The following is a 21,112-nucleotide window of genomic DNA, read 5'->3' as shown; positions in this document are numbered from 1 at the left end:
TATCGAACCACGCGCCGTTGATGAATGAATGCCAATGTAGAGAAATTTGGCATAAATGGAAAGATGCGATCCAGGTTAAGTTGGATTCTCTAACGAAGAGGAAGGTTTTGAGCCAGTAATGCCAACAGCTCCTGACATAAAACATGTTGACTAATGGGTCTTCATTAGAAAGTGTGATGAGAAAAAGAGATGGTAATCTCGCCTTATGGCGCAAAGCTTCTCACAAAACGCTCTGGAATCGACTACGATGAGACATATTTTCTCGTAATGGAAGTCACTGCACTCCACTACCCTATCAGTTTGGTAGTTTCCAAATAACCGAACATGCAGCTTATAATTGTGGTCAACACGTATCTCTATGGGGATCTAGATACGGAATATACATGAAGGTTCATTGTGGACTTCATTTACCCAAGTCAAGTGGCTCTAGACCACGGAGCGCGTTTGCAATAAGGTTAAAACGCTAACTAAAGTGACTACTTGATTGGGAAGGGATATGCCCGCGCGTTTCCATAACAAGTTTCGGATTCTATCGCGGTTCATGTTGGACATGATCTTCATTAGAAGCCCTTAAAGAGTTAAGGGAAACTGCTGAACACTTGAAATCCGAGTTTGAGATGAAGGATTTTGGGAGAACACGATTATGTCTCGGTTTGAAACTTAAGCATCGTGTTGATAGATGCTTAGGCATTTTGACAAGGTCAAGCCTTCAAGTTCTCCCATGATCTTCCGTAGTCTTGATCCTGAAAATGATCCTCTTCGTCTAAAGGATGATGATGAAGATGTGCTAGAGGCAGAAGTGTCTTACTTGAGTACAATAGGCGCATTATTGTACTTAGCTCAATGCACATGACCGGACATCTCATTTGCCATGAACTTGTTAGCTAGATATAGCTCTGCGCCAACGCAATGCCATTGGATTGGTGTAAAAGATATCTTTCGGTACTTGAGATGTACGATTGATATAGGCTCGTTCTATCCCTACAAAGAGATGATGGATTCGGACCCATCACACACCAGGAATGCCGCCAACACTGGCTTGCGTCCACTATCCCCAACCCAAAACGACATGTGTTTTAGAAGATTTTGTTGATGTTGGGTATCTCTCAGACCCACACAAAGGTCATTCCCAAAATGGTTAAGTATTCATCATGGGTAAAAGACTGTGATATCTTGAAGGTCTATAGAACAGACCCTAGTTGCTATATCTTAGAACAATGCAGAGATCATTGCTTTTCACGAAGTGGTTCATGAATGTATATGGATTGAATCTATAATTACGCATGTTCGAACAATTGTGGTTTGAAGTCTACCATAGATGAGCCTACGAGCATTTAAGATAATGCTGCTTGTTTTGAACAAATAAAGCAAGGCTACATCAAAAGCGACAACACCAAGAATAATCAGCAACAACAGACTCTCCTCAAGATCAAAGTGAACTAGGTTTAATCTGAGGACAGTATGGCAGACTTGCTCACTAAGTCATTGCCAAAATTCCACTTTTGAGAAACATGTTGGTAGCATCGTTTGCGGAAGTTATCCGAACTCCCATTACCGTAGTCATTAGGGGGAGATGCAGACATCAAGGGGAGATGTCTACATGTATGGTCTCGAAACGTGAAGAGTGTGTTGTGCTCTTTTTCCCCTTCAACCGAGGTTATTTTTGTCCCACATGGTTTTTGTTACTCGGTAAGGTTTTTAATGAGGCAACGAGAGGAGCACTACGTTTGGGCGACACAAGGGGGAGTGTTCAAGTAAATCCAGAATATGTGTCTACCCAAACTCGAGGTTACTTGCTCTAGTTGAAATAAAATTTATATTAGAGATATTATCGGAGAATCTTAGGAGATATCCAATCAATGTACGATTATGTTTCCATGTACAACTCTACAAACATAGAGATAATCCTCTATATAAAGAGGTCCCTATTATCAATGAAAGCACGATTCAATTCTATCTCAATTCAGTTTTCCTAAAACACAAACATATTTTAGAATGATCTTCAATCTAGATTCTTTTGTAATTTGTTTTTTTTGAGGAAAAAAAAAAGAAGAAAAAAAACGAAAGAAAGGAAAATATGAAATCGAGTTTGGACTTTAGACGCGTGGCGGGCCGAGTATTGGGTAATTAGTAAATTTGAGAGTGTTGATTCGGCACCGAAGCATATGAGCAGCATTAATCCTAAAATCCCTAACCCCGCTACGACGGCATCTCTCTTTCTCAATATTTCTTAGCGCCTCCGTTGTCGTCTCCTTCGCTTCTCCGTCTCCTGCGCCCGAAAACCAGAAATTTCCGGCGATCTAACGTCAAATCTCCGGCACCTCAAGTAAATCCTGACTTTAAAGCAAAAGCATCAGTTAGTATTTTATCTTTATTTGTTTGTCTGATTCAAACCCACCGTGATCAAATTCGATCGTGGAATAGTTCTAGGTAATCGATTCCAAACTAGGTACGCGAATCAGGCATTGCTTATTGGATACTCGTCTGAATTTGTAGGACGATTTCGTGAAATTGATATAGATTTTAGTGAATATAGAATTCTGTGGTAATAGGATTCCTTTTTTGAACAAGGTTACTCCAATCTTCGTGTTCGTGATTCTAACTTCTCCAAGAAGGAGCTGAAAGTTTGAGACTTTACACGGAGAGATACTTTGGCCAGCCAAGAGAGAAGAGTATATGATACAGAACACCCTTTTTCTGTCATTCTAATAGTTATAGTGACAAAAGTAATTTGCTTTAAACACAAAAGGCTTCGGCGGCATCGAAGCCTCTCTTCATCATTCTTATATTCCTGTTGAAATTTTTGGAAAGCTCAAGCCTCTTGCCCTGTTCTTCAGTTTGTTGTAAGCGTTTCTCTTAGTTGATTATGTTCAATTTAGGGATTAGTTTATGGTCTATCGGTTTAATTCAATTCGTAGGGTTCAGTTCCAATCGTTTGAGATTTCTGGTGTTGCTGCTAGTCAGCTGATTGGCTATTACTGAACCAGATTACTATTATTTTTTTGCTCTGTGCTTGTTTGTATTGCTACTATGTTTCATATACAGTACCTGATTTGCTTATTGTTATTACCTTTACCATCAGGTGTGAGAATAGTGGTTTTCTTCTACATCTTGTGTTGCTGCTATTTCGATGACAAAGTTGGATCAAACTCTAAAATGGAGATGAGCTGCCAGTCAAATGGCAATTCTAGTGATATTCAACAGCTCTGTAACTCTGGGGGGACCCCATACCAGGACAAGACTTACTCGGGCTATATGCCTCCTCCTCCTCCTTTTGTGAGCGGATGGATGTATGTTAATGAACAAGGACAAATGTGCGGCCCGTATATTCAGCAGCAGTTATTTGAAGGTTTATCTACTGGTTTTTTGCCAGATGAGCTTCCTGTATATCCTGTGGTAAATGGGGCATTAATAAACCCAATACCATTGAAGTATTTCAAGCAGTTCCCTGATCATGTTGCTACTGGGTTTGCATATCTGAGTCTGGGCAGCATCTCGAGCACAAGCACGCCTACAAATTCTCTTAAATCTTGCAATGGGGATTTGGCTACATGTAGTATACCTACACCGGTTGCTACCGGTTATCCTGATTTACAGTATGACTCCACTTCACAGACCAGCCACGACACTAGTGTTTCCAATAAGCTGATATTGAACTCCAAAGCACCTAATCAAGTTACTTCAAATCAGTCACTGGTATGTACACTTGTCTACTTGAGCTTCCGTCCAGACATGAAAACACTCTATATGTTATGTATCATTTTATAATTCATATACCTGTCTTACTAATTCTATTTCCTCTTTTGTTTCTGTATCCACTTGTTTGATGTATATCCTAGTCAAGTAAAGATTCTTGCTGGTTGTATGAGGATGAGGAAGGGAAGAGAAATGGGCCATATTCTCTTTTCGAATTAAATTCTTGGCATCGATATGGATATCTTCGGGATTCACTGACGGTAAGATATGAGATATTATGATGTTTGTTGGATGTTTTAGTGCAATTTTATAAGAAAAGCCATGAGAAGTTTCAGAAACAATCCTATTGGCATCTTAGTTGCTTGATATCACATCCTTCAGGAATTGTTCTCTCAAGTTTGAAACAAATATTTCCAGATCAACACCGTGATCATAATTATTCCCCATTATACAGCTGTTAATTTTGACAAATCGCCTCGTATCAGGAACTGACAACTCCTTATTTAATCAGAACTTCACATTTTAGGAATTTACTTGCTGCAACTCCATGTATTATATGCAAAAAAGCCAAGTCAAGTGTCTTTATTTGATAAGATAGAAGGAATTATGAAATATGTAGGTTTAAAGTGAACAATATCTCTGATGCCTGCTACATTTCAAATATTATATTATTAAGTACATGTTCCTGTACAGTTTGTCTTTTGTGAAAGTAGCTTTGGAGCATGGGTATACTGTCTCTTGGCTGCTTTTTCTCATGTTATTTTTGGAATAGATTTGGGCCCACTTCATTCATATGCTTTTGAGTTTTGAAGATTGCTTATGGAATTTCTTGAAGTTTAAGTGTTCTAAAAGCATGGAGATTCTTGTGGACTTGCTAGATCTTCAATGATTTTTTGATTCATGGATTTCCTGTCTTCTGTTGCAGTTTTGTTGAGACTTTTGATCCAACTGTTGATATGCTTTTGCAGATTTATCATGTCAAGAACAAGTGTAAACCTTTCACGCTGTCATCGGTTCTCAATTCATGGAAACTTGATGGACCTGAAACCATCACCAAATTTGATGCCAAATGTAATGAGTCTGGCCCATTGGTAAGCATTATATCTGAAGTCACAGAGGGAGTTTCTTCCCAACTGCACTATGGAATTATGAAATCAGCTCGTAGAGTTGTTTTAGATGAGATAATCAGCAATGTGATTGCTGAGTTTGTTACCACCACGAAAGCTCAGAGACTTAACCAGGATATGAAGACCTGGTCCTTGGATGCAAAAAAGGTGAGTTTTAAAGCAGTCTACTTATGTGTGCTTGCCTACAAAAGATTTCATATGAAACTTAACTGCTTCTTGCAAACTCATCTGGAAACACTTCTCGTGAAAGTACTAATTACATGCTGCAAAGGCAATAAGGGATTATTTGGGAGTGCTGTTGTAGGTCAGTTCTGTTATAGTTCATAAAAGTTCATTAAAAATGCTTCACATATTTGGAAGCATATATCGGGTGATCTTCCAGAACCCACTGAAGTGATTCCACAATTCCAAATGTGCTTGTAGTTATTGCTGCCAAATGCTACCAAAAGGACCACTGATTATCTGAAAGCCTTTAGCACTTAACTCCCTTATGCTTCTTTGGCCCCAAAAAATGCTCTTACTTTTTTCACTCTTTTTGGTTGACAGAGTACATCTATTTTTTTTTTCAACCAAATGCTACAAAATTCTGTTTTGGTTGTCAAAAAGTGCTTTCTTGCCAAAATAAGTAAACACAGCTATTTGGCTTCGCGAGATAATGGTTTTTTTGTTTTGTTTGAATAGTCTGAAATTGACTGTGAGGCTGGAGTTTCCGACTATGTTGCTGAAAGGACATGTATCAATCAGGATTTGCCTTCACCAATGACTAAATCTGTTGGAAGCATTCAGAACTTTTGGGATTCTTATGCAGTTGTTTGTAGAATGCTCTTTGATTATTGCATGGAAGTCATGTGGAATGCTGTCTTCTATGATTCAGTGGCAGAATATTCATCTGCTTGGAGGAGAAGGAAACTATGGACTGGCTCTCCATTGTTGTGGAGACCTCCTAAAAGATGTGGTGACTGGGTGGAAAAGATCACAAAATTACCTCATGAAATTGTAAGTCATCAGCATGTTTTAGTTTCTCATTATGCTGTCAAATTGTAAATTTTTAATGTTCCATTTGATCATGCAGTTATCTGATAATGATGATGATCGTCCCCCTGGTTTTGAACTGTCGGGAGCTGAGTTAGGGCGTCATGCTCAGCCATCATTGAGCTCTTCATTGGTTCTAATGGAGGAAAAACCACCAAAACAGATAGGTCCCTCATACGAAGACATGAAGTACATTGTAGAGCATATAGAAAATGAACTTCAATTGTCTGCAAAGAGTTCCTTGACCGAGTATGTTGGATGCTGTGTTGATGAGGAAGTGAGTAAACTAGTTAATTCGTCCACAGAAGAGAATTCAATAAAGGTAATCCCGAGACATTTCATTGGTTTCCTTCTTCTCCCTTCTGGTTCCTGTTTTACTGTAACATTTAAGTGATAGCAGACACTTAGTCCTTTTTTCTGCATAGACAAGCAATTAGTCACTCATCTATGCTTAATTTACGATCACACATAACGTCAGAGTAACAATTTTGTTTTTGCAGGAGAATATTGACTGTTCCCCGAGGAGCATTGGTGGCTCATCTGACCCATGTGACAATTTGAGGACTTCAAATAACACATCTGCAGAAATTATTCTGTCTGAGATATCCCTAACTCCAGAAGTAGAAAAACCCTTCCATAGTTCTTTTTCTGAAAATTGTATGTCTAATTTTCTGGCAAGTGCTTTTAAGGAAGTCTGTTCTCATGTTGATGATCTTGATGGTGACCAAGAAGTAAATGAACCATCACCCCCTGGACTCATAGCCAATGTTAAAACTCTTGGACGGTCACCTATTTGCAAATTCCGACCTTCAAGGTCAGAAGAATGTATTCCTAAGATTGGAGCATATGTTGCTACAGCAATGTTGCGGAAGAAACTCCGTGATGATGTTATTGGAGAATGGAAATCATCATTTATTGATCTGGCTCTTAATAAGTTTCTTGCATCATGGCGAACTTCAAGGAAGAACCATGTCCGTAATGAGGTATTGTGCTCCTGCTTTCTGCACCTCCCTCTCTCTATTTAGCATTCTAAATGCCCTGTTACTGCTGGTGATATTAACTTTTATTTTAATTTTACTTATCTAGGAAAAAGCCTGCAACACCAATAAAGAAGAATTAAAGCATTGTCACAGTTCTATCACTGCAGAAGTATCTCCAGTGATCGATGAATATAAATATCAGCGCAAGAGGTTGCGGAAAAAGTCAGGTTCTTCTGGACTTGTAACTGTAATTGATACTGGGTTAAAGAGTGAAACAGTGGAAAAGGCAAAGAAGCTACACGTTGCTAGAAATGTGCCGAAGAATGCTACTGTGATTCCTAGAAACAGATGTCTAAGCAAACCCCAAACTGAATCATCTGTTGATGCCATATCTGTGAAAGTTAATTCTAAAAGGCTTTCATCAACTGATAAGTCCGCAGCTAAGAATGCTAGTAGTCGGAAGCCATTGAAGGGTTCTCATGAACAAAGTATGTACTTTCACCAATTCTATTTTGATGCTTTATGGTTATGGATTTCACAAGAATTAACACAGATTCCATTTAGCTTTTATGATTATAGCTGTTTAATTAACACATACATTCCATTTAAATTTTTGTATTTTGCTTGGATCTTGTCTGCTTGTGCACTGGATTTGTTGCTCAGAATGGAATTCATATGTTAACAGGGGATTTTGCCTGTTTTGTCCAGGTTGTGAGCCCATTGACGATGTTATTGATGGCATCAGCTCAGTTAGGGGATCCCAAACTGAATTATCTGTTGGTGCCATTGCCTTGCAAGCCATTGATAAGAGGTGTTCATCCACTGATACATTAGTAGCTAATAATGCTATTAGTCGGAAACGATTGAAGGTTTCTCATGCAGTTAAAGGTAGGTCATTTTTCAACATTTATTTTGGTTTTGCGAAAAGTTTTATATGGTTATGGACTATAAATTTGCTGAATTAGGGCATAGTTTTTTTAATGTATTTATCCTTTTATTTTCCATTCCCCTGCATGTGGCCTTGTATGCTCTACCTGTGCAATGAGTTTATCACTCAGAATGGAAATTATTGTTTAAAGAGATGTTGACTGTTCCATCCAGGTAGTGAACCCATGGAGTGCACTCCTAAACCTAGTAAAAGGATGGTTTCAGCTCATGTCCAGGATGACAATGATATTGAGAATGTTGTAAATAGCCATGGTCGAGATGATCGGCTTAAAGGAGAGCCTTGTATGTGCCCGTTCTCAGTTTCTTTTTTTCATTTATTTATTTATTTTCTATAGATGGTGGTACGTGATTTAACATTTTCTTTTTGTTCTCTTTTTTTCTGTATTCCTGGTTCTGTGTACAGTAGCTAAGGTGTCAAAGCTGAAAAGGGAGCGTCCAGTTGGCGGTTCACAATTGCCACATCCCAAAAAGGTCTTGAAAGTAGCCAATGATGTTCTCAAGCAAGCAGCAAATATCCCAGTCGCAGTAAGAAAGGCCCGGTCCAGTAAGTCAAAGACGTCAAATCCTTGCCCTAAATCTGATGGATGTGCCCGTGCTTCAATTAATGGCTGGGAATGGCATAGATGGTCACTAAAAGCAACTCCTGCTGAAAGAGCTCGTGGTAGGGGAATCAAATATGTTAATGCCCAGTACCGGACTTCTGACACTAATACATCACAGTGGTCAAATGGCAAGGGTCTTTCTGCAAGAACAAATAGGGTGAAGATGCGCAGTCTTCTTGCTGCTGCTGAGGGTGCTGACCTTTTGAAAGCCACTCAATTAAAGGTTATATACAAATTTCATCAAAATAGATTTAATTGCCCTTTAAACAGTACTTTGATGTGATGTTCCATGCCAGGCAAGGAAAAAGCGTCTACGTTTCCAGCGGAGCAAGATACATGATTGGGGTCTTATTGCCTTGGAGCCAATCGAGGCAGAAGACTTTGTTATTGAATATGTTGGAGAATTGATTCGTCCCCAGGTATAGCTTTCTTGACTGTATTGGCTGCATGACTTGCAGATTTGCGTCCTTTTCTTTTTGTTTGTTCTCTCTTCCTGGCATGCTCAGTATTGCTTTCTGAATTTGCAGATATCTGATATACGCGAGCGTCATTACGAGAAGATGGGAATTGGCAGCAGTTATTTGTTTAGGATTGATGATGGTTATGTGGTGAGTGATGAAACACTGATGGCTAATTTAGTTTTAATAGTTACAAATTCTTTCTTTTTCAGTTTTATCTTTTGGCCTCTTTGAGTTAATTTATATATTTCTGGATTATTTTTTCAGTATAATTATGTTGTACCTGATGACTGATTAAGCATTGTGAAAATTTGCACCGACTATAAACTAATTAAAAGTTAAAAGAACACCGCTTTTTGCATGTTTGTAATAATTGTAAAGCGGCATTTGCACTGTAGTATTTCTCCTCTTTACTAATCATTGTGGAAATTTGCACTTTAACCTTAAACTAATTAAAAGTCAAAACAAAACCTCTCTTTCGCTTGTTTGTAATTATTTTAAAGCAGCATACGCTCTATAGTATTTCTCCTCTTTACTACTTTGTATGTGAGGCGCATTCAAGAAACCATTTTCGACCTTCTGTTCTCAAAACTAGTTGCCCACAATTGTGCAATGCAGGCTATTGCCTATTGATTAGTATTTTTTTTTTTTCTGAAACTTGCAGGTTGATGCTACAAAACGTGGAGGAATTGCTAGATTCATAAACCATTCTTGTGAGGTAGCTTCTTTATTAAATAATAATACAGTTTGCTGCATCAAATGGAGCTGCATGTATTTGGAACTCATAATATGCACCAATTGTTTTGCAGCCTAACTGCTACACCAAGGTTATAAGTGTTGAGGGTGAGAAAAAGATTTTCATTTATGCAAAACGACATATAGCTGCTGGTGAAGAAATTACATACAATTATAAGTTCCCATTAGAGGAGAAAAAGATTCCATGCAATTGTGGTTCGAAAAGGTAACTGCATGTTCTTGTGGTCATCTTTTTCAAGTTGTACTGTTTGTCACTAAGTTTTGCTTTTAAAAAAACCAGGATACTTTAGAGGGATCTTTAATTTACTAATAATGATGTTTTCTGGTCAGGTGCCGTGGATCATTGAATTAGGAATTTGAGTTCTCCACATGAGTAATGTACATAATTCTTCCTCAAATGGAGTTTTGTAGCTGGATTCATGTTCATGCCCTTATCGTTCAAAGTTTTGGCAGGCCATTTTGAAGTCATGTGTTGCTGTTGGGGTGGCAGTATATCTGGAGAGGTGTGTTTCTATGTTTTTTAACAGTTAACTCCTTGTAGTTCATTGCAGCTTTTGGCATCCATCAGGTGTTGCATTAGATTTTAGTTTTCAGGTACTTAGCCTCTAAATGAAATCATTTTTTACGGTCCGACTGCATCTGCAGTTCATTCTTTTGACTTGCCTCCTTCCTTACTGTGTATCTTCACATGTGAGAACTTTTTTCAATATCTAATGAAAATATCGGCCTTGAAAGTCCTAGATAGTAGGCACTTCCATCTAAAAGTTCATCCTGTTGGCAGGCTGCACTTCCATGAAAGATTTGTTTAATCCTTTTGGTAAAAAAATTAAAAATGCTGTTGTCAGAAATTGTAGATGTGTTTTCTAAAAGTGATTTAATCTTTGTCAATGCAGTTTTATACTTTGATGTGCTTGGAGGTGCTGGAGTTCTTCCATGATAGAGAGCAGCCTGCCCTTTGCAAGCTGTTTGAATACTTTGGACGCTGTAAATAACAATGGACGAGTCACATCAGAGTGCTTCGGCTGGGTTCAGCATCAATTGTATGTTTCTGAATCACAAAACTGTTCACATAAAGCTGATCGGTTTATGTTATCAATTTTTATACTCTTCTGTATGTAACCTTTTCTATTTGTTTATAACTACATTGTATGTATTGTTTTGTATGAGTTTTGGTCGCGCCTGGGAACTAACTGCACTCTGATGTGAACTTTACAGTTCACATTTTGTCCTCAAACGCTGAAAATGCAGTGCTTGGTAATCAGCTTCTGAATGCTTTTTTCAGAGTTTTGGTGGTTGGTTACCAAAGTGCTTTATAGTGTTTGGTGGTTGCCTAAACTTTCTTAAACAACTTAAATTTAGATTATTTGCAGGCAACCACCAAACACATGAAGAGTACGGCATTCAACATCCTAGTAAGGCTAAATGAGACATTTTCCGGATGATATATTATATGTATATATTTTGATGGGGAGTTCTAGCAGCCAGAAAATTTGGGCTCAGTTTGGATTTTCACATTTGAATGCATTTTGTTTCTTCACTTTAACTGCTTTTTAGTAAGGATTTCTTTGCGTTACAGTGACTAGCATTTATATTCTAGGGAATGTTTCTATTGAAGAATTTTACAATTATTATCCATTTTCCTGCCACCTGTGCAAATCAGTGTTGTGGGAATTGATGCAAGTTTGGTCTTCTTTCAGGTTAGGAATCAGTGTTGACATCAAAGACTGGATAATGTGGCCACAGTGACACTAAGAGAATTTTGCCTACTTTTCGAAGATATACCGACTGACCCGTGACCCATGTGCATTCTTGTAGATTTCTCTGTTGCAGATGAGTTTCTCCTCTTTAGAAACTGTAAATCAATTGATTTCCTGCACATAACAAATTTTGGAATATCAAATTCTTGTATAAACATGCATTACTTTATTTAATAAAAAGAAATTGAATTTTAACAGCTTTGAATGCTTCTCTTTTTAGTTTACAGTCAATGGTAAAAACCATCCTACTTTTGCATTCAAGGAATGCATTTGTCCCAAGTCTATCTATGTTGTGTGGAATGAGTTTCAAGAGATTATGAATTTGTTGCCCTAATGTTTGGTGTCATTTACAAAGGGCTAGGGCAACTGTCTAGCGTTTGATGCGTCGGGATTCCTTCTTCTCCCGTTTCTCCTTAGTTGGACTATCACTACCTTTTGTTCATGGATCTGAAACTATTGACAAGTTTGCTAAACATGCATCTTTTGCGGTCTATCTAATCTTGGTATATTGATTTATCACGAGCATGTGAGAAGGGAACTCCTATTTACTGAGATTTGAATGGAAAGCCTTGGCATGTAGTTAAAAAGCTTTTACAGTAATAATAGTCAAACTCGTGTTCAATGATGTGGACGAGAATGAAATTGTTGCCATGTGACTATGGGTGTTGATCCGGCCATTTGGTGTAAGTGATGATTTTTACCAATAATTAGTGGCCAAATGGTGGCTGCTTCATGGTGGATGCATGCATATATGTTGTGGTGTTCAAATTATGTGTACGTGCCCTTGTTTCCCATGTGTTTGCTTTCATTTTCTTTATTTCTCATGGTTGCAGGAGTAGATGAATTAGGATAACAAACCACTTTAGCTGCTTTGGGCGGAAGTCTTTTTGTGCCCTCTGGTATGTATCTCCCTTTCATCTCTTTACCATCACTTGCGTTGTCTACTTGTTATGGTTTGAGATTGGTTTAAGATGGTACAACTTGGTGGTCAACCCTGTGATGTGGTTCAATTATCCGAACCATCTCTTAACAAGCAAATTTCCAGAAATAACAGCCAAAATTGACAATCGTTTACCGATATGATCCGATGTGTCTATTTCAATCACAATCGAATGACTGGTATTCGATAATCCTTGAGTACCTAATTAATAGATGGTTTAGATTGTTGGATCATATTGTGGGATGGCTCCATACCCCAATGAGAGCTCCCTTGATGATAAAATGAAAAGTTCAGATGCAAGGGATCGTCGAAATTGAACCAAATTATTATGATGCAATAAGCTGTAGAATGGATTGGCCGATATGTCCAATTCAACCAAATGCGCAAGTACAAAGGTCATGTATCCTTCACAGGGTCAAAAGGACGAGGATTCTGCCTTCAAGTAGAAGTTTAGCCCGGGGAAACTTGGCAACTACTGAGTGGCTTCAAAATGCTGGCTCTAGGATAGTAAGCAACTTGCAATTAAACATAAATGGAAATGGCACTTCCGTCAATTGCTGTGCTCAATTGTGAACATGTTATTATGAAAGTCAGAGCTAGAGGAAATGAAGTGGGATTGGGCTAAAGTACCACTCCAAAGAAAAATAAATATAAATAAATAATAAATAATAACAAAAATGGTTTAGACTTTTTACCGCACTATGTTTTACATTAAAATTTTGCATTAGCATTGGAAAATGAAGTGACGAAAGTAGGGTCTGTTAGTGGTTTTGAGTATGATAAAAAGATCTGAGGAGGTACTTAGAATCTTTTCATGTTAAGAGTGGAAATGAAATGAGAAAAGCAACTCCGCCTGTGTGTATTTAGACACAGCCGGTCCCAAGCCCGGATAAAGGAGGAGGGTAAACACAAGTTATGAGAATTGTATGCTATTGCAGTGTGTTGTGATCTGTGTCGCAGCTCCTAATATTTTAGCATGTGCAAGAGAATATTTCCATAAGAAATCATGGTCTTGGTGTTAATTTTATTATTTCCAAGAGATTACTAACTATTGGCCTATGGGTGGTGGTGGGATGGCGCTGGCGTGGTTGAGATCGTTTGCTCCGGTGGTCTTTGCTCCAATGGTTTTTTGTTATGGGCTCAGATGGTTTGATTCTACTGGTTCTTGGGAATGGCTCTCTTCCTCGACCATGGCGTGCTTTGGTTTTTGGTGGTTTTTATTATTGAATATTTCGGTGTTTTTATTAGTTGTTAGTTTTTAGATATGTTTGCAGATCTCAAAATGAGTCAATTCTCTTTTGAGATTGGGTTTTTGTCTTGGATTTCGACGAGTGTCTGGATTTGGTAGCTGGTTCGGTCTTGGTAGGACTTTGTTCCCTATCGTTTTAAAACCGTGCTAGTACTAGTCTGTGTTGATGCAATTGTGAAATTTTGAGATGGCTCATCCAATAGTTTATTATAGTTACGTTCACTTACTAAGTAAATTGTTTACTTGTGTTAAATTGTCATTGGATTTAAATTCAAGGTGGAGAATAATGATGCATTGGAATATGTGTATTTACTTCATTATTCTTTACCATTGGATTTAATTCGAAGGACAGGTGAGCACAATTGAGTATAAATTTCACTAATTAGGTGAACAAACCTAGTTCATATTGTGGCCGCCGCTTGTTCCAGTTATTGTCAATTTGGCTCAACAGTTGTCCAATATTGTCGAATTCAATCAATATGTAAGTCTCACATCTTTTGAGTGAATGTCCTTAGTTTTACTTCAGTGTTTTGTCATCATGGTTGTAAATCATTTTTAGGTGTTGTAATTGTGATCACTGTGTAATTGTAGCTTATTGGAGAGATTTAATTTGATAAAGAAGAACTTTTGGGTGTTGTAATTGCGGTCAATGTGTAATTGCAGTTATTGAAAAGAAATTCAATTTGATAAAAAAAAATGAAGAGATTACTACTTCCATTTGAATGCATGTGATTTCAATACTGTTGACAAGAATGCTAATCAAAAGGGAGTTAAATTGGTTACAAATTATATTTTCCCTCCACAAGTATTTTTTTTCAACGACGTGCGTGAAGGATGGGCACGACTTGCAAAAAAAGGTACTAATTTCACCTAATTAAAACTAATTTGATTACTATAGCAATTAGTTCTCTCAGTGTTTATATTGAACCATGTGCATTGGAGGGAGAAATTAGCCATTGAATCGACCATGATCGGTTTTCAAAACCGATCGTCGTTATCAAACCGTTGAAATTGGTATGCCAACAAGTTGGTAAGCGATTCTTCGGTCCGTTTCGGTTTGGTTGGGCATAAAACTGATAAATTCATTCCAGGTATAATAATGATGAACAACTACTCTATATGTCATATTTAGAAGTAGACCAAATCGACAGTGATGAGAGAAAGAGATCTGCAAATTCAAATGATATGGAAGAGGAAGAAAAAAGAAAGAAAAAATAAGAAACAATGAAGAAAGTAAAGGATCAATAAATAGCTTAATGAAAATTATTATTTTTATACAAAATTGATTGAGGTTCGGAACTTGGTGGTTGAGTTTTGAGTTCTTTATTGAGAAGTGTGATGTTTGATATGCTAGATAAATATTGTAACTACTAGTTTTCATAAACATGAAACAAAGCAAAATTATTTGGGCTATGTTACTGATACCAGAAATTTTATAGATTCAGTCAATCTGATTAGCTCTGCTTATTTTGGCCGAAAATGCCACCACCACTATATATTCCATACCTTACAATCATCCATCAAGAAAGTTAGTGTTATGCATTGCCACAAGACTGTGTTGGATGATTTCCTCACTAAACCCGCATCCTCCATATCTTCCAGTTGAACTAAATCTTCGTCAAAATGAAGTCGCCACATATGAGAGGAATTCATTACAAGCTCTCCATACATTTTTTTTATTTTTATTTTTTTAAATTCATTGGACAACTTCAGTCTCCACATAAGGCGCCAAACTGTATGCAAATTATTCCCACCTCCACTCCCCAAGGCATCATTACCAATAGCTCTATCCTTTGCTTGAGATGCAGCCTAGAACTCGGATTGGACAAAGTAGTTTTTGTTTCGATTGTCCATTCCAAGGTAACATAATGGATAATACTGTTGTTGCCTCGTGCTCAAGAAAGTGTTTCTCGATCAAACTCAAATTTTATTCATTCTGTGTAGTAATCAAACCACAACCTTAAAGTCTCTCGAAATAGTAACAGAGGAGCTAACTTTGAAGCTAAACGGTTGAGGAATCCAACGATTAGATTTGCATTGATTAGAGAGCCATCACCAACCCTCCATCATATTCCCACATCCAATATTTCTCTACCCCACTTGATGCTTCTCCATACCAATGAAGGCATGTTCCCAGGTCGTGCAATCATCCATTTCAAATTTGGGGGATAACTGGCTTGAAGTAACCTGCCCATCAGAGAATGAGGTTGCTTCTTGATAAGCTAAAATGTTTTAGCAGTTGGGACTTGGGAGAGTCTAATTAAACATTTCCAAATCACGAAAACTCAAAACTCCCTCTTGTTTACTCTTACAAAGTCTTTCCCATTGACACCAATGATGTTTTTTCCCCCTCTCCTTTAGCCTACCAGAAACAAGTAATTTTTATCAAAAAAACTTTTGAACTCCTTTGGGACAACATTCTGTAAGTATGAAATGTTTGAGCTATGTTTTAATTCGCGCCGCTTTCCTCGCCTTCGATATGAATTTTCTTTGATCCAACATTTCTTGCAGCTTCCTTCTGCAGGATGGTTCAAGCCAACTGGTGGAATAAGACAAGGAGATCCTTTATCTCTATATCTATTCATTCTTTCCATGGAAACCCTTCATAAGACATCTAAATTGTCTGACCAGTAATCATAGATCTCAAGTTGGTTTATTATCTTCACCACTTGGTTTCAGAATATCTAACCTTATGTTTGCAAATGATTGTCTTATCTTTTTTTGACTTTGTTAAGGGGAACCTAAAGGCTTCCTAGGCCCAAGATAAACCCCTTCGGCGCATGTGAAATGCTCCAACTGTGCATTGTAGCACAGTGCCTGGCCACTTTGACAGCTTCGGGGTTCGAACCTAGGTTGGGGAGCACACCCAATTAGGCAATAACCACTAGGCCACTTGCAGTGGTTAATGATTGTCTTATCTTTGCTAAAGCTTCTAAGAAAAGTGCTCAAGCTATTGCACATATCATGAACCGTTTCTTTGCAGCCTCTGGACAAAGAATAAATTATCATAAATCCTCTTTATACTTTTCCCCTAAGGTAAATGCTTCTTTAACCTCGTTTGATTCGTAGAATTAAAGACTCAGGAAAGGAAAATCATTACTTTCCTTTGTTTGGTAACCACAAACTCCGGAAATACACTTTCCTGCCATAGGGGAAAAAATCATTTCACTCAAACCCCATGGGATTGATTTCCCCTTCCCATTTCTCAGCATTTATTACAAAAGTTTTGGACAACAATACCCTCTCTTGCATAAAAAATTGGTGTACTTTTGAATTTTTATGATGTTGTTTTTATTTTAAAATACAAGGGTATTATTGAAACATTGATACATTTTTACTTTCCTTTCCTGCACCAACCAAACACTGGAAGGGAAATCAAATGGTCTTCCTGAATACTTTCCCTTCTTTACCAAACAGAGGAAAGGAAACCTGACAGGAATTTTAGTTTCCCTCTGCCATGGGAAAGACAAAGGAATTGATTTCCCTTCCGTGAACCAAACGAGGCCTAAAACTTGACATAGTTAATTTTCTCGAAATTCAACAATAGTCTACTATTGGAAAATATCTTGGTATTCATAATGTAATTTTCTAGAAGGATCCTGTCAATGCTAAGGAGCTTCTTATGAAAATTTCTAATAGTCTAGCTAGTTGGAAAAAAGGCTCTCTCTTAAGAGGAGGTAGACTAACCCTCATTAAATCCAACCTTGCTGGTATGCCTAACCATGTAATGACTTGTTTCAGGTGTCCAAAAAAGGTAACTAATGAAATAGACAAGCAGACCAGATCATTCTTCTGGGGATTGGACTTAAAATACCCTCCTGTAGACTGGGAAAAAAGTTGCAGGCCTAAAACCTTAGGTGGTTTAGGAGTTAGACCGGCTGCTTTTTTCAATAATGCAGCCCTTGGTAAACTGGCCTAGAAAGTTGTTAATGACCATGATAACTGGTGGGCTTAGATTACCAAGAAAAAACAATCTAAGGAAAATTTCGTTTTTTCAGGCAAAGAAGAAGCAAAGCAACTCTCTGGCTTAGAATGATATCCTGGATGCAAGGCCTCTGATTCTTAAAGGCATGCAATGGATTTAGGAAAGGGAAAATTTTGAGAATAGTACATAAACTTACAAATTCTAAACTTTAGTACACGAACTTATAATCCTGACCAACTATGTGTACATGCCATGACTGACGCAGTTAGTTAGTGCGCCACCTGGCATAATTTAAAGGGTAATTTGGTCTCTTCAGACTTTTACACTAGGCACCCCTCTTTCTTACTCTGGGCACCCAAGATCATGGCCATTGCTTCCTCAGCTGCAGATGCAACAACCATCCTTTCCTTCTCGAGTTGTGCACATGCCTCATTCCCCCACCAGCGCTCAATCTTTACCAATTTCCTGAATGACAAGACATCAAACACTTCATCCTTCTTACAAACAATAACACTCACCATAACGGGAATTAGCACCATTATCATCTTTTTCCTCAACAACATCTTCTCCCATCACAATTTTGGTTATCACAAAACCATATGTTTTTGGTGACTATGAATTCTCCAATGATCTCGATGGTTTAGATCCTTCAAAGCACATAATTCACAAGAACCACATTTAGAGAAAAACCCATTACTCAAATCACTTACTTTCACTCTAAAGTCTCATAGGAATTTAATCAAGCAGTTGGAATGGTATAGCAACCCAAATCCAAACATAAGAGACATCCCCAGTACAAAAAGCAACAAGAAATGACTGTATAACAAAACCCCAAATACAAAATCCATCCCGAAGAAACCCAGAATTTTTTTAACAAACTCAAAAACAGCAGAACAACAAACAAGAAACAAGTAAAACTGAACCAAACTCTGCATCTGGTTTAATTAGCTTCACCTTAGCCGACACTCCCCATATCAATCGATCTACCCAACCTTGTTATCTTCCTACCCAATTCTTGTGGGCCGAAACGCGTGGGACTTGCTCCACAACAACATGAGTCTTCTCATTGCCGTAAAGTCCAGGCCTTCCTCTTCTCTCTCCAAATCAAAATCCCTATTTGACCCCAATTCACAACCCCTAGGGTTTCATTTCCTTTCCCTCCTCCGTATCCCCCCCCCCCCCCCCCCCCTAAAATCCTTTTTTTTTTTTCCCGAATTGGCGATCCAAAAGATGTAGGGAGCGCCATGGATGAGACTGAAGTAGAAACCCTATTCTACCCTTCATTATGTAGATGATGGCGTACAGGCTAAAAGGGTTATTAACGTCCTGTACAAATAGTTGGTTGGGTTTATAAAGTTCTTGTACTAAAATTTAGAATTTGTAAGTTTATGTATGGAAATGCATAGTGAGCCTATTTTCAGGCACTATTCCTAAATTTTTCTCTTTAGGAAATGGAGAGGACATCAAATTCTAGAGTTTCAACTGGGCTCTGGACCACCCACTAATGAACTATATTCCTGAAGACAGAAGACATCTCATTAACATTGATCAAACTGTCAGTGAGTACATTAATAACAGAGTTTGGAATAGAGATAAGCTGGCTATGGTTCTAAACCAACCCATTGTTAATCAAATCCTTAGCATTCCCATTCTAGTAATAGAGCAACATGATGAGTATATCTAGGGCCCTGCCTCTCATGGTAAGTACAATATTAAATTTGCTACTTGGATACAACTCTCTGATTTACATGAACATGAGCAAATAGACCTTATAAATAAATTATAGAAATTAAATGTTCAGCCAAAAGTAAAAATGTTTGGCTGTTGCTCTTTAGAGGAAGACTGAAGACTAGAGATAGACTCTCTAGGTTTGGAGGGATAAAGTGATCAACTCCTACCCTTTGTGTCAAGAGGATAATGAAACAGCCAATTACCTTTTTGGCTACTGCAGATTTGCCAAGGAAGTTTGGAATCTTGCTAATATAGTTTCGGTTAGTCAACTAGGAAGAAGGCTACCTTAAGGTGTTCAAGGAGCTCTTCCTTCTACAATAGTTTGATGGTTTATTGTTTAAAAAAATCATTACTATTTGTTGGCAAATCTGGAAGGCCAGGAATGATGCCATGTTTTGTAATGCATCTCCTAGTCCAAGATCTGTCACTTTAGCTGCTGCTATAGTCATGCAAAAATATAGACAAGGATGATTGATTAAAAAAAAAAAAAACCCTTAAATTTGATGAAGGAGAGCATCTAACATCGAAGAAAGCGCTGAGGTAAAAAAACAAATAATATTTAAGAAAATACCACGCAAATATCAAGTGTTCTATTTTTAAGTTGTTAGTGCTGGTAAGTTGTGCTTGTTGCTTATTTAAAACTAGCAGAGCTCACCCACTATATATGTGGAAAGAAGTTGAAGGCAGTGGAAAAAATTCCCGTACAACTACCACATTTTCTGTTTTTTATTTTTTTCTTTCTATTTTACAATTGACAATATTATCTCTATTGATTAATTATATTTCATAATTTTTAATTTATAAAGGTTAAATTGGTAAAATAATTCAGTCTTTCTCTTTTTTTTTTTTTTTTTTTTTTTCTAGGGGAATGAATTAACTTCATTGACTTCAAATGTCATTACATTCCAAGATTATAAGTTCCTCCACTCTTGGAGGAGATACAATGAAAGAATTCAAAGAAAAAGAACCATGTTTGGCCTTTTGAGCTAGGGTATGAGCAACCCTGTTTGCACTACGGTGAACATAACAAACCTGGGCATTGGAAGCAGCCTTCAACAACTCCTCAAGATCATGCACCAAGAAACCCAACTCAGTCCAGTTCAAGCTAGAGCTCTCAATCGCAGTGACCAAATCTTGACAATCTATTTCCACCATCAGGGGAACAAAATGATGGGCAATTGCAAGCTTGACCCCATATAGCAAAGCAAGGAGCTCCCCATGCCTAGCTGAGTTTGAGATCGATACATAGTGCCTGAATCCTCCTACACAAGAGCCCCTGGAATCTCGAAAGATCCCACCCACCCCAGTACAACCTGTAACATTATCAAATGCAACGTCAACATAAAGTTTCACCAAGCCCACGGGGGGCTTCTTCCACAGTTCATGCGTTACCGGTCTTGGTACCTTTGCTAAAGCATGAACTGCCCTATATTCCTCCCACCAACCTAGAATAATGGGTACCACTTTGGAGGCAAGTTTGACATCCCCATCCCACACTTTTGCATTCCGATTCCTCCATGTAGCCCAAATAATCATCAAAAGCATAGCAAAAGTAGTGGAAGATTGGGGAAAAGAAGAGACTAACCAATCAATGATACTTGTTGCTTGATTTGAAGATTGAATATGAGCTAATTAAAGAAACGACTCTGCATGGCTGCAGTCAAGAAGGGCATGGAGTGGGTATTCGACTTCTTCATCACAGAAAGGGCATTGGGTATCTAAATCAATACCACGTTCACTAAGCCTACTTCTCATGGGAAGAATATTTGAGGCTGCTCTCCATACACAGATCTTAACTTTGCTAGGGACCGAAGCTTTCCAGAGTTGCTTCCAAAGCATGGCATTAGGATTGGATGACCCTGGTAGCTCTTCCAAGACTGCTCCTTGCCACATGATATGCTGATTTAACAG

The 21,112-nt window shown here is 38.0% G+C and overlaps 2 protein-coding genes across 7 annotated transcripts; one reads left to right on the top strand and one right to left on the bottom strand.

Moving 5' to 3' along the window:
• The first annotated feature begins 2,160 nt into the window (after positions 1-2,160).
• On the top strand, positions 2,161-11,557 carry LOC112176918 (histone-lysine N-methyltransferase ATXR7). 6 transcript variants are annotated; one of them, XM_040510957.1, is made up of 19 exons: positions 2,161-2,356; positions 2,572-2,843; positions 3,083-3,696; positions 3,840-3,956; positions 4,665-4,970; positions 5,505-5,819; positions 5,896-6,177; positions 6,356-6,838; positions 6,942-7,323; positions 7,544-7,723; positions 7,937-8,065; positions 8,187-8,608; positions 8,682-8,804; positions 8,913-8,993; positions 9,508-9,561; positions 9,653-9,804; positions 9,930-10,102; positions 10,493-10,639; positions 11,297-11,557. In XM_040510957.1, exons 3-17 carry the CDS (start codon positions 3,157-3,159, stop codon positions 9,949-9,951), a joined length of 3,588 nt encoding a protein of 1,195 aa, XP_040366891.1. In that variant the 5' UTR covers positions 2,161-2,356; positions 2,572-2,843; positions 3,083-3,156; the 3' UTR covers positions 9,952-10,102; positions 10,493-10,639; positions 11,297-11,557. The 6 variants fall into 6 exon arrangements, with proteins under 6 accessions (XP_040366891.1, XP_024170823.1, XP_040366893.1 ...); XM_024315057.2 differs by lacking the exon at positions 2,572-2,843 and having other exon boundaries at positions 2,164-2,326; positions 9,930-9,977; positions 10,053-10,102; XM_040510958.1 differs by having other exon boundaries at positions 2,164-2,326.
• An 8,532-nt stretch (positions 11,558-20,089) lies between these two features.
• Positions 20,090-20,746, bottom strand: LOC112177834. Its single transcript, XM_024316081.1, has one exon. The coding sequence runs from the start codon at positions 20,744-20,746 to the stop codon at positions 20,090-20,092; it is 657 nt and encodes a 218-aa protein (XP_024171849.1).
• Positions 20,747-21,112: the final 366 nt, after the last annotated feature.

This window comes from Rosa chinensis, chromosome 7 (genome assembly GCF_002994745.2).
Source record: "Rosa chinensis cultivar Old Blush chromosome 7, RchiOBHm-V2, whole genome shotgun sequence".
Classification (NCBI taxonomy): domain Eukaryota; kingdom Viridiplantae; phylum Streptophyta; class Magnoliopsida; order Rosales; family Rosaceae; genus Rosa; species Rosa chinensis.
This window is presented reverse-complemented; position numbering and strand designations above follow the sequence as displayed.

Excerpts from the sequence above, each read along its gene's own strand:
- LOC112176918 (XM_024315055.2), top strand. The coding sequence starts at position 3,157 with ATGGAGATGAGCTGCCAGTCAAATGGCAATTCTAGTGATATTCAACAG. Across the intron at positions 8,994-9,507 it reads GGATTGATGATGGTTATGTG|GTTGATGCTACAAAACGTGG; the intron begins GTGAGTGATGAA and ends TGAAACTTGCAG. Across the intron at positions 9,805-9,929 it reads TGCAATTGTGGTTCGAAAAG|GTGCCGTGGATCATTGAATT; the intron begins GTAACTGCATGT and ends TTTTCTGGTCAG.
- LOC112177834 (XM_024316081.1), bottom strand. The coding sequence starts at position 20,746 with ATGCTTTTGATGATTATTTGGGCTACATGGAGGAATCGGAATGCAAAA.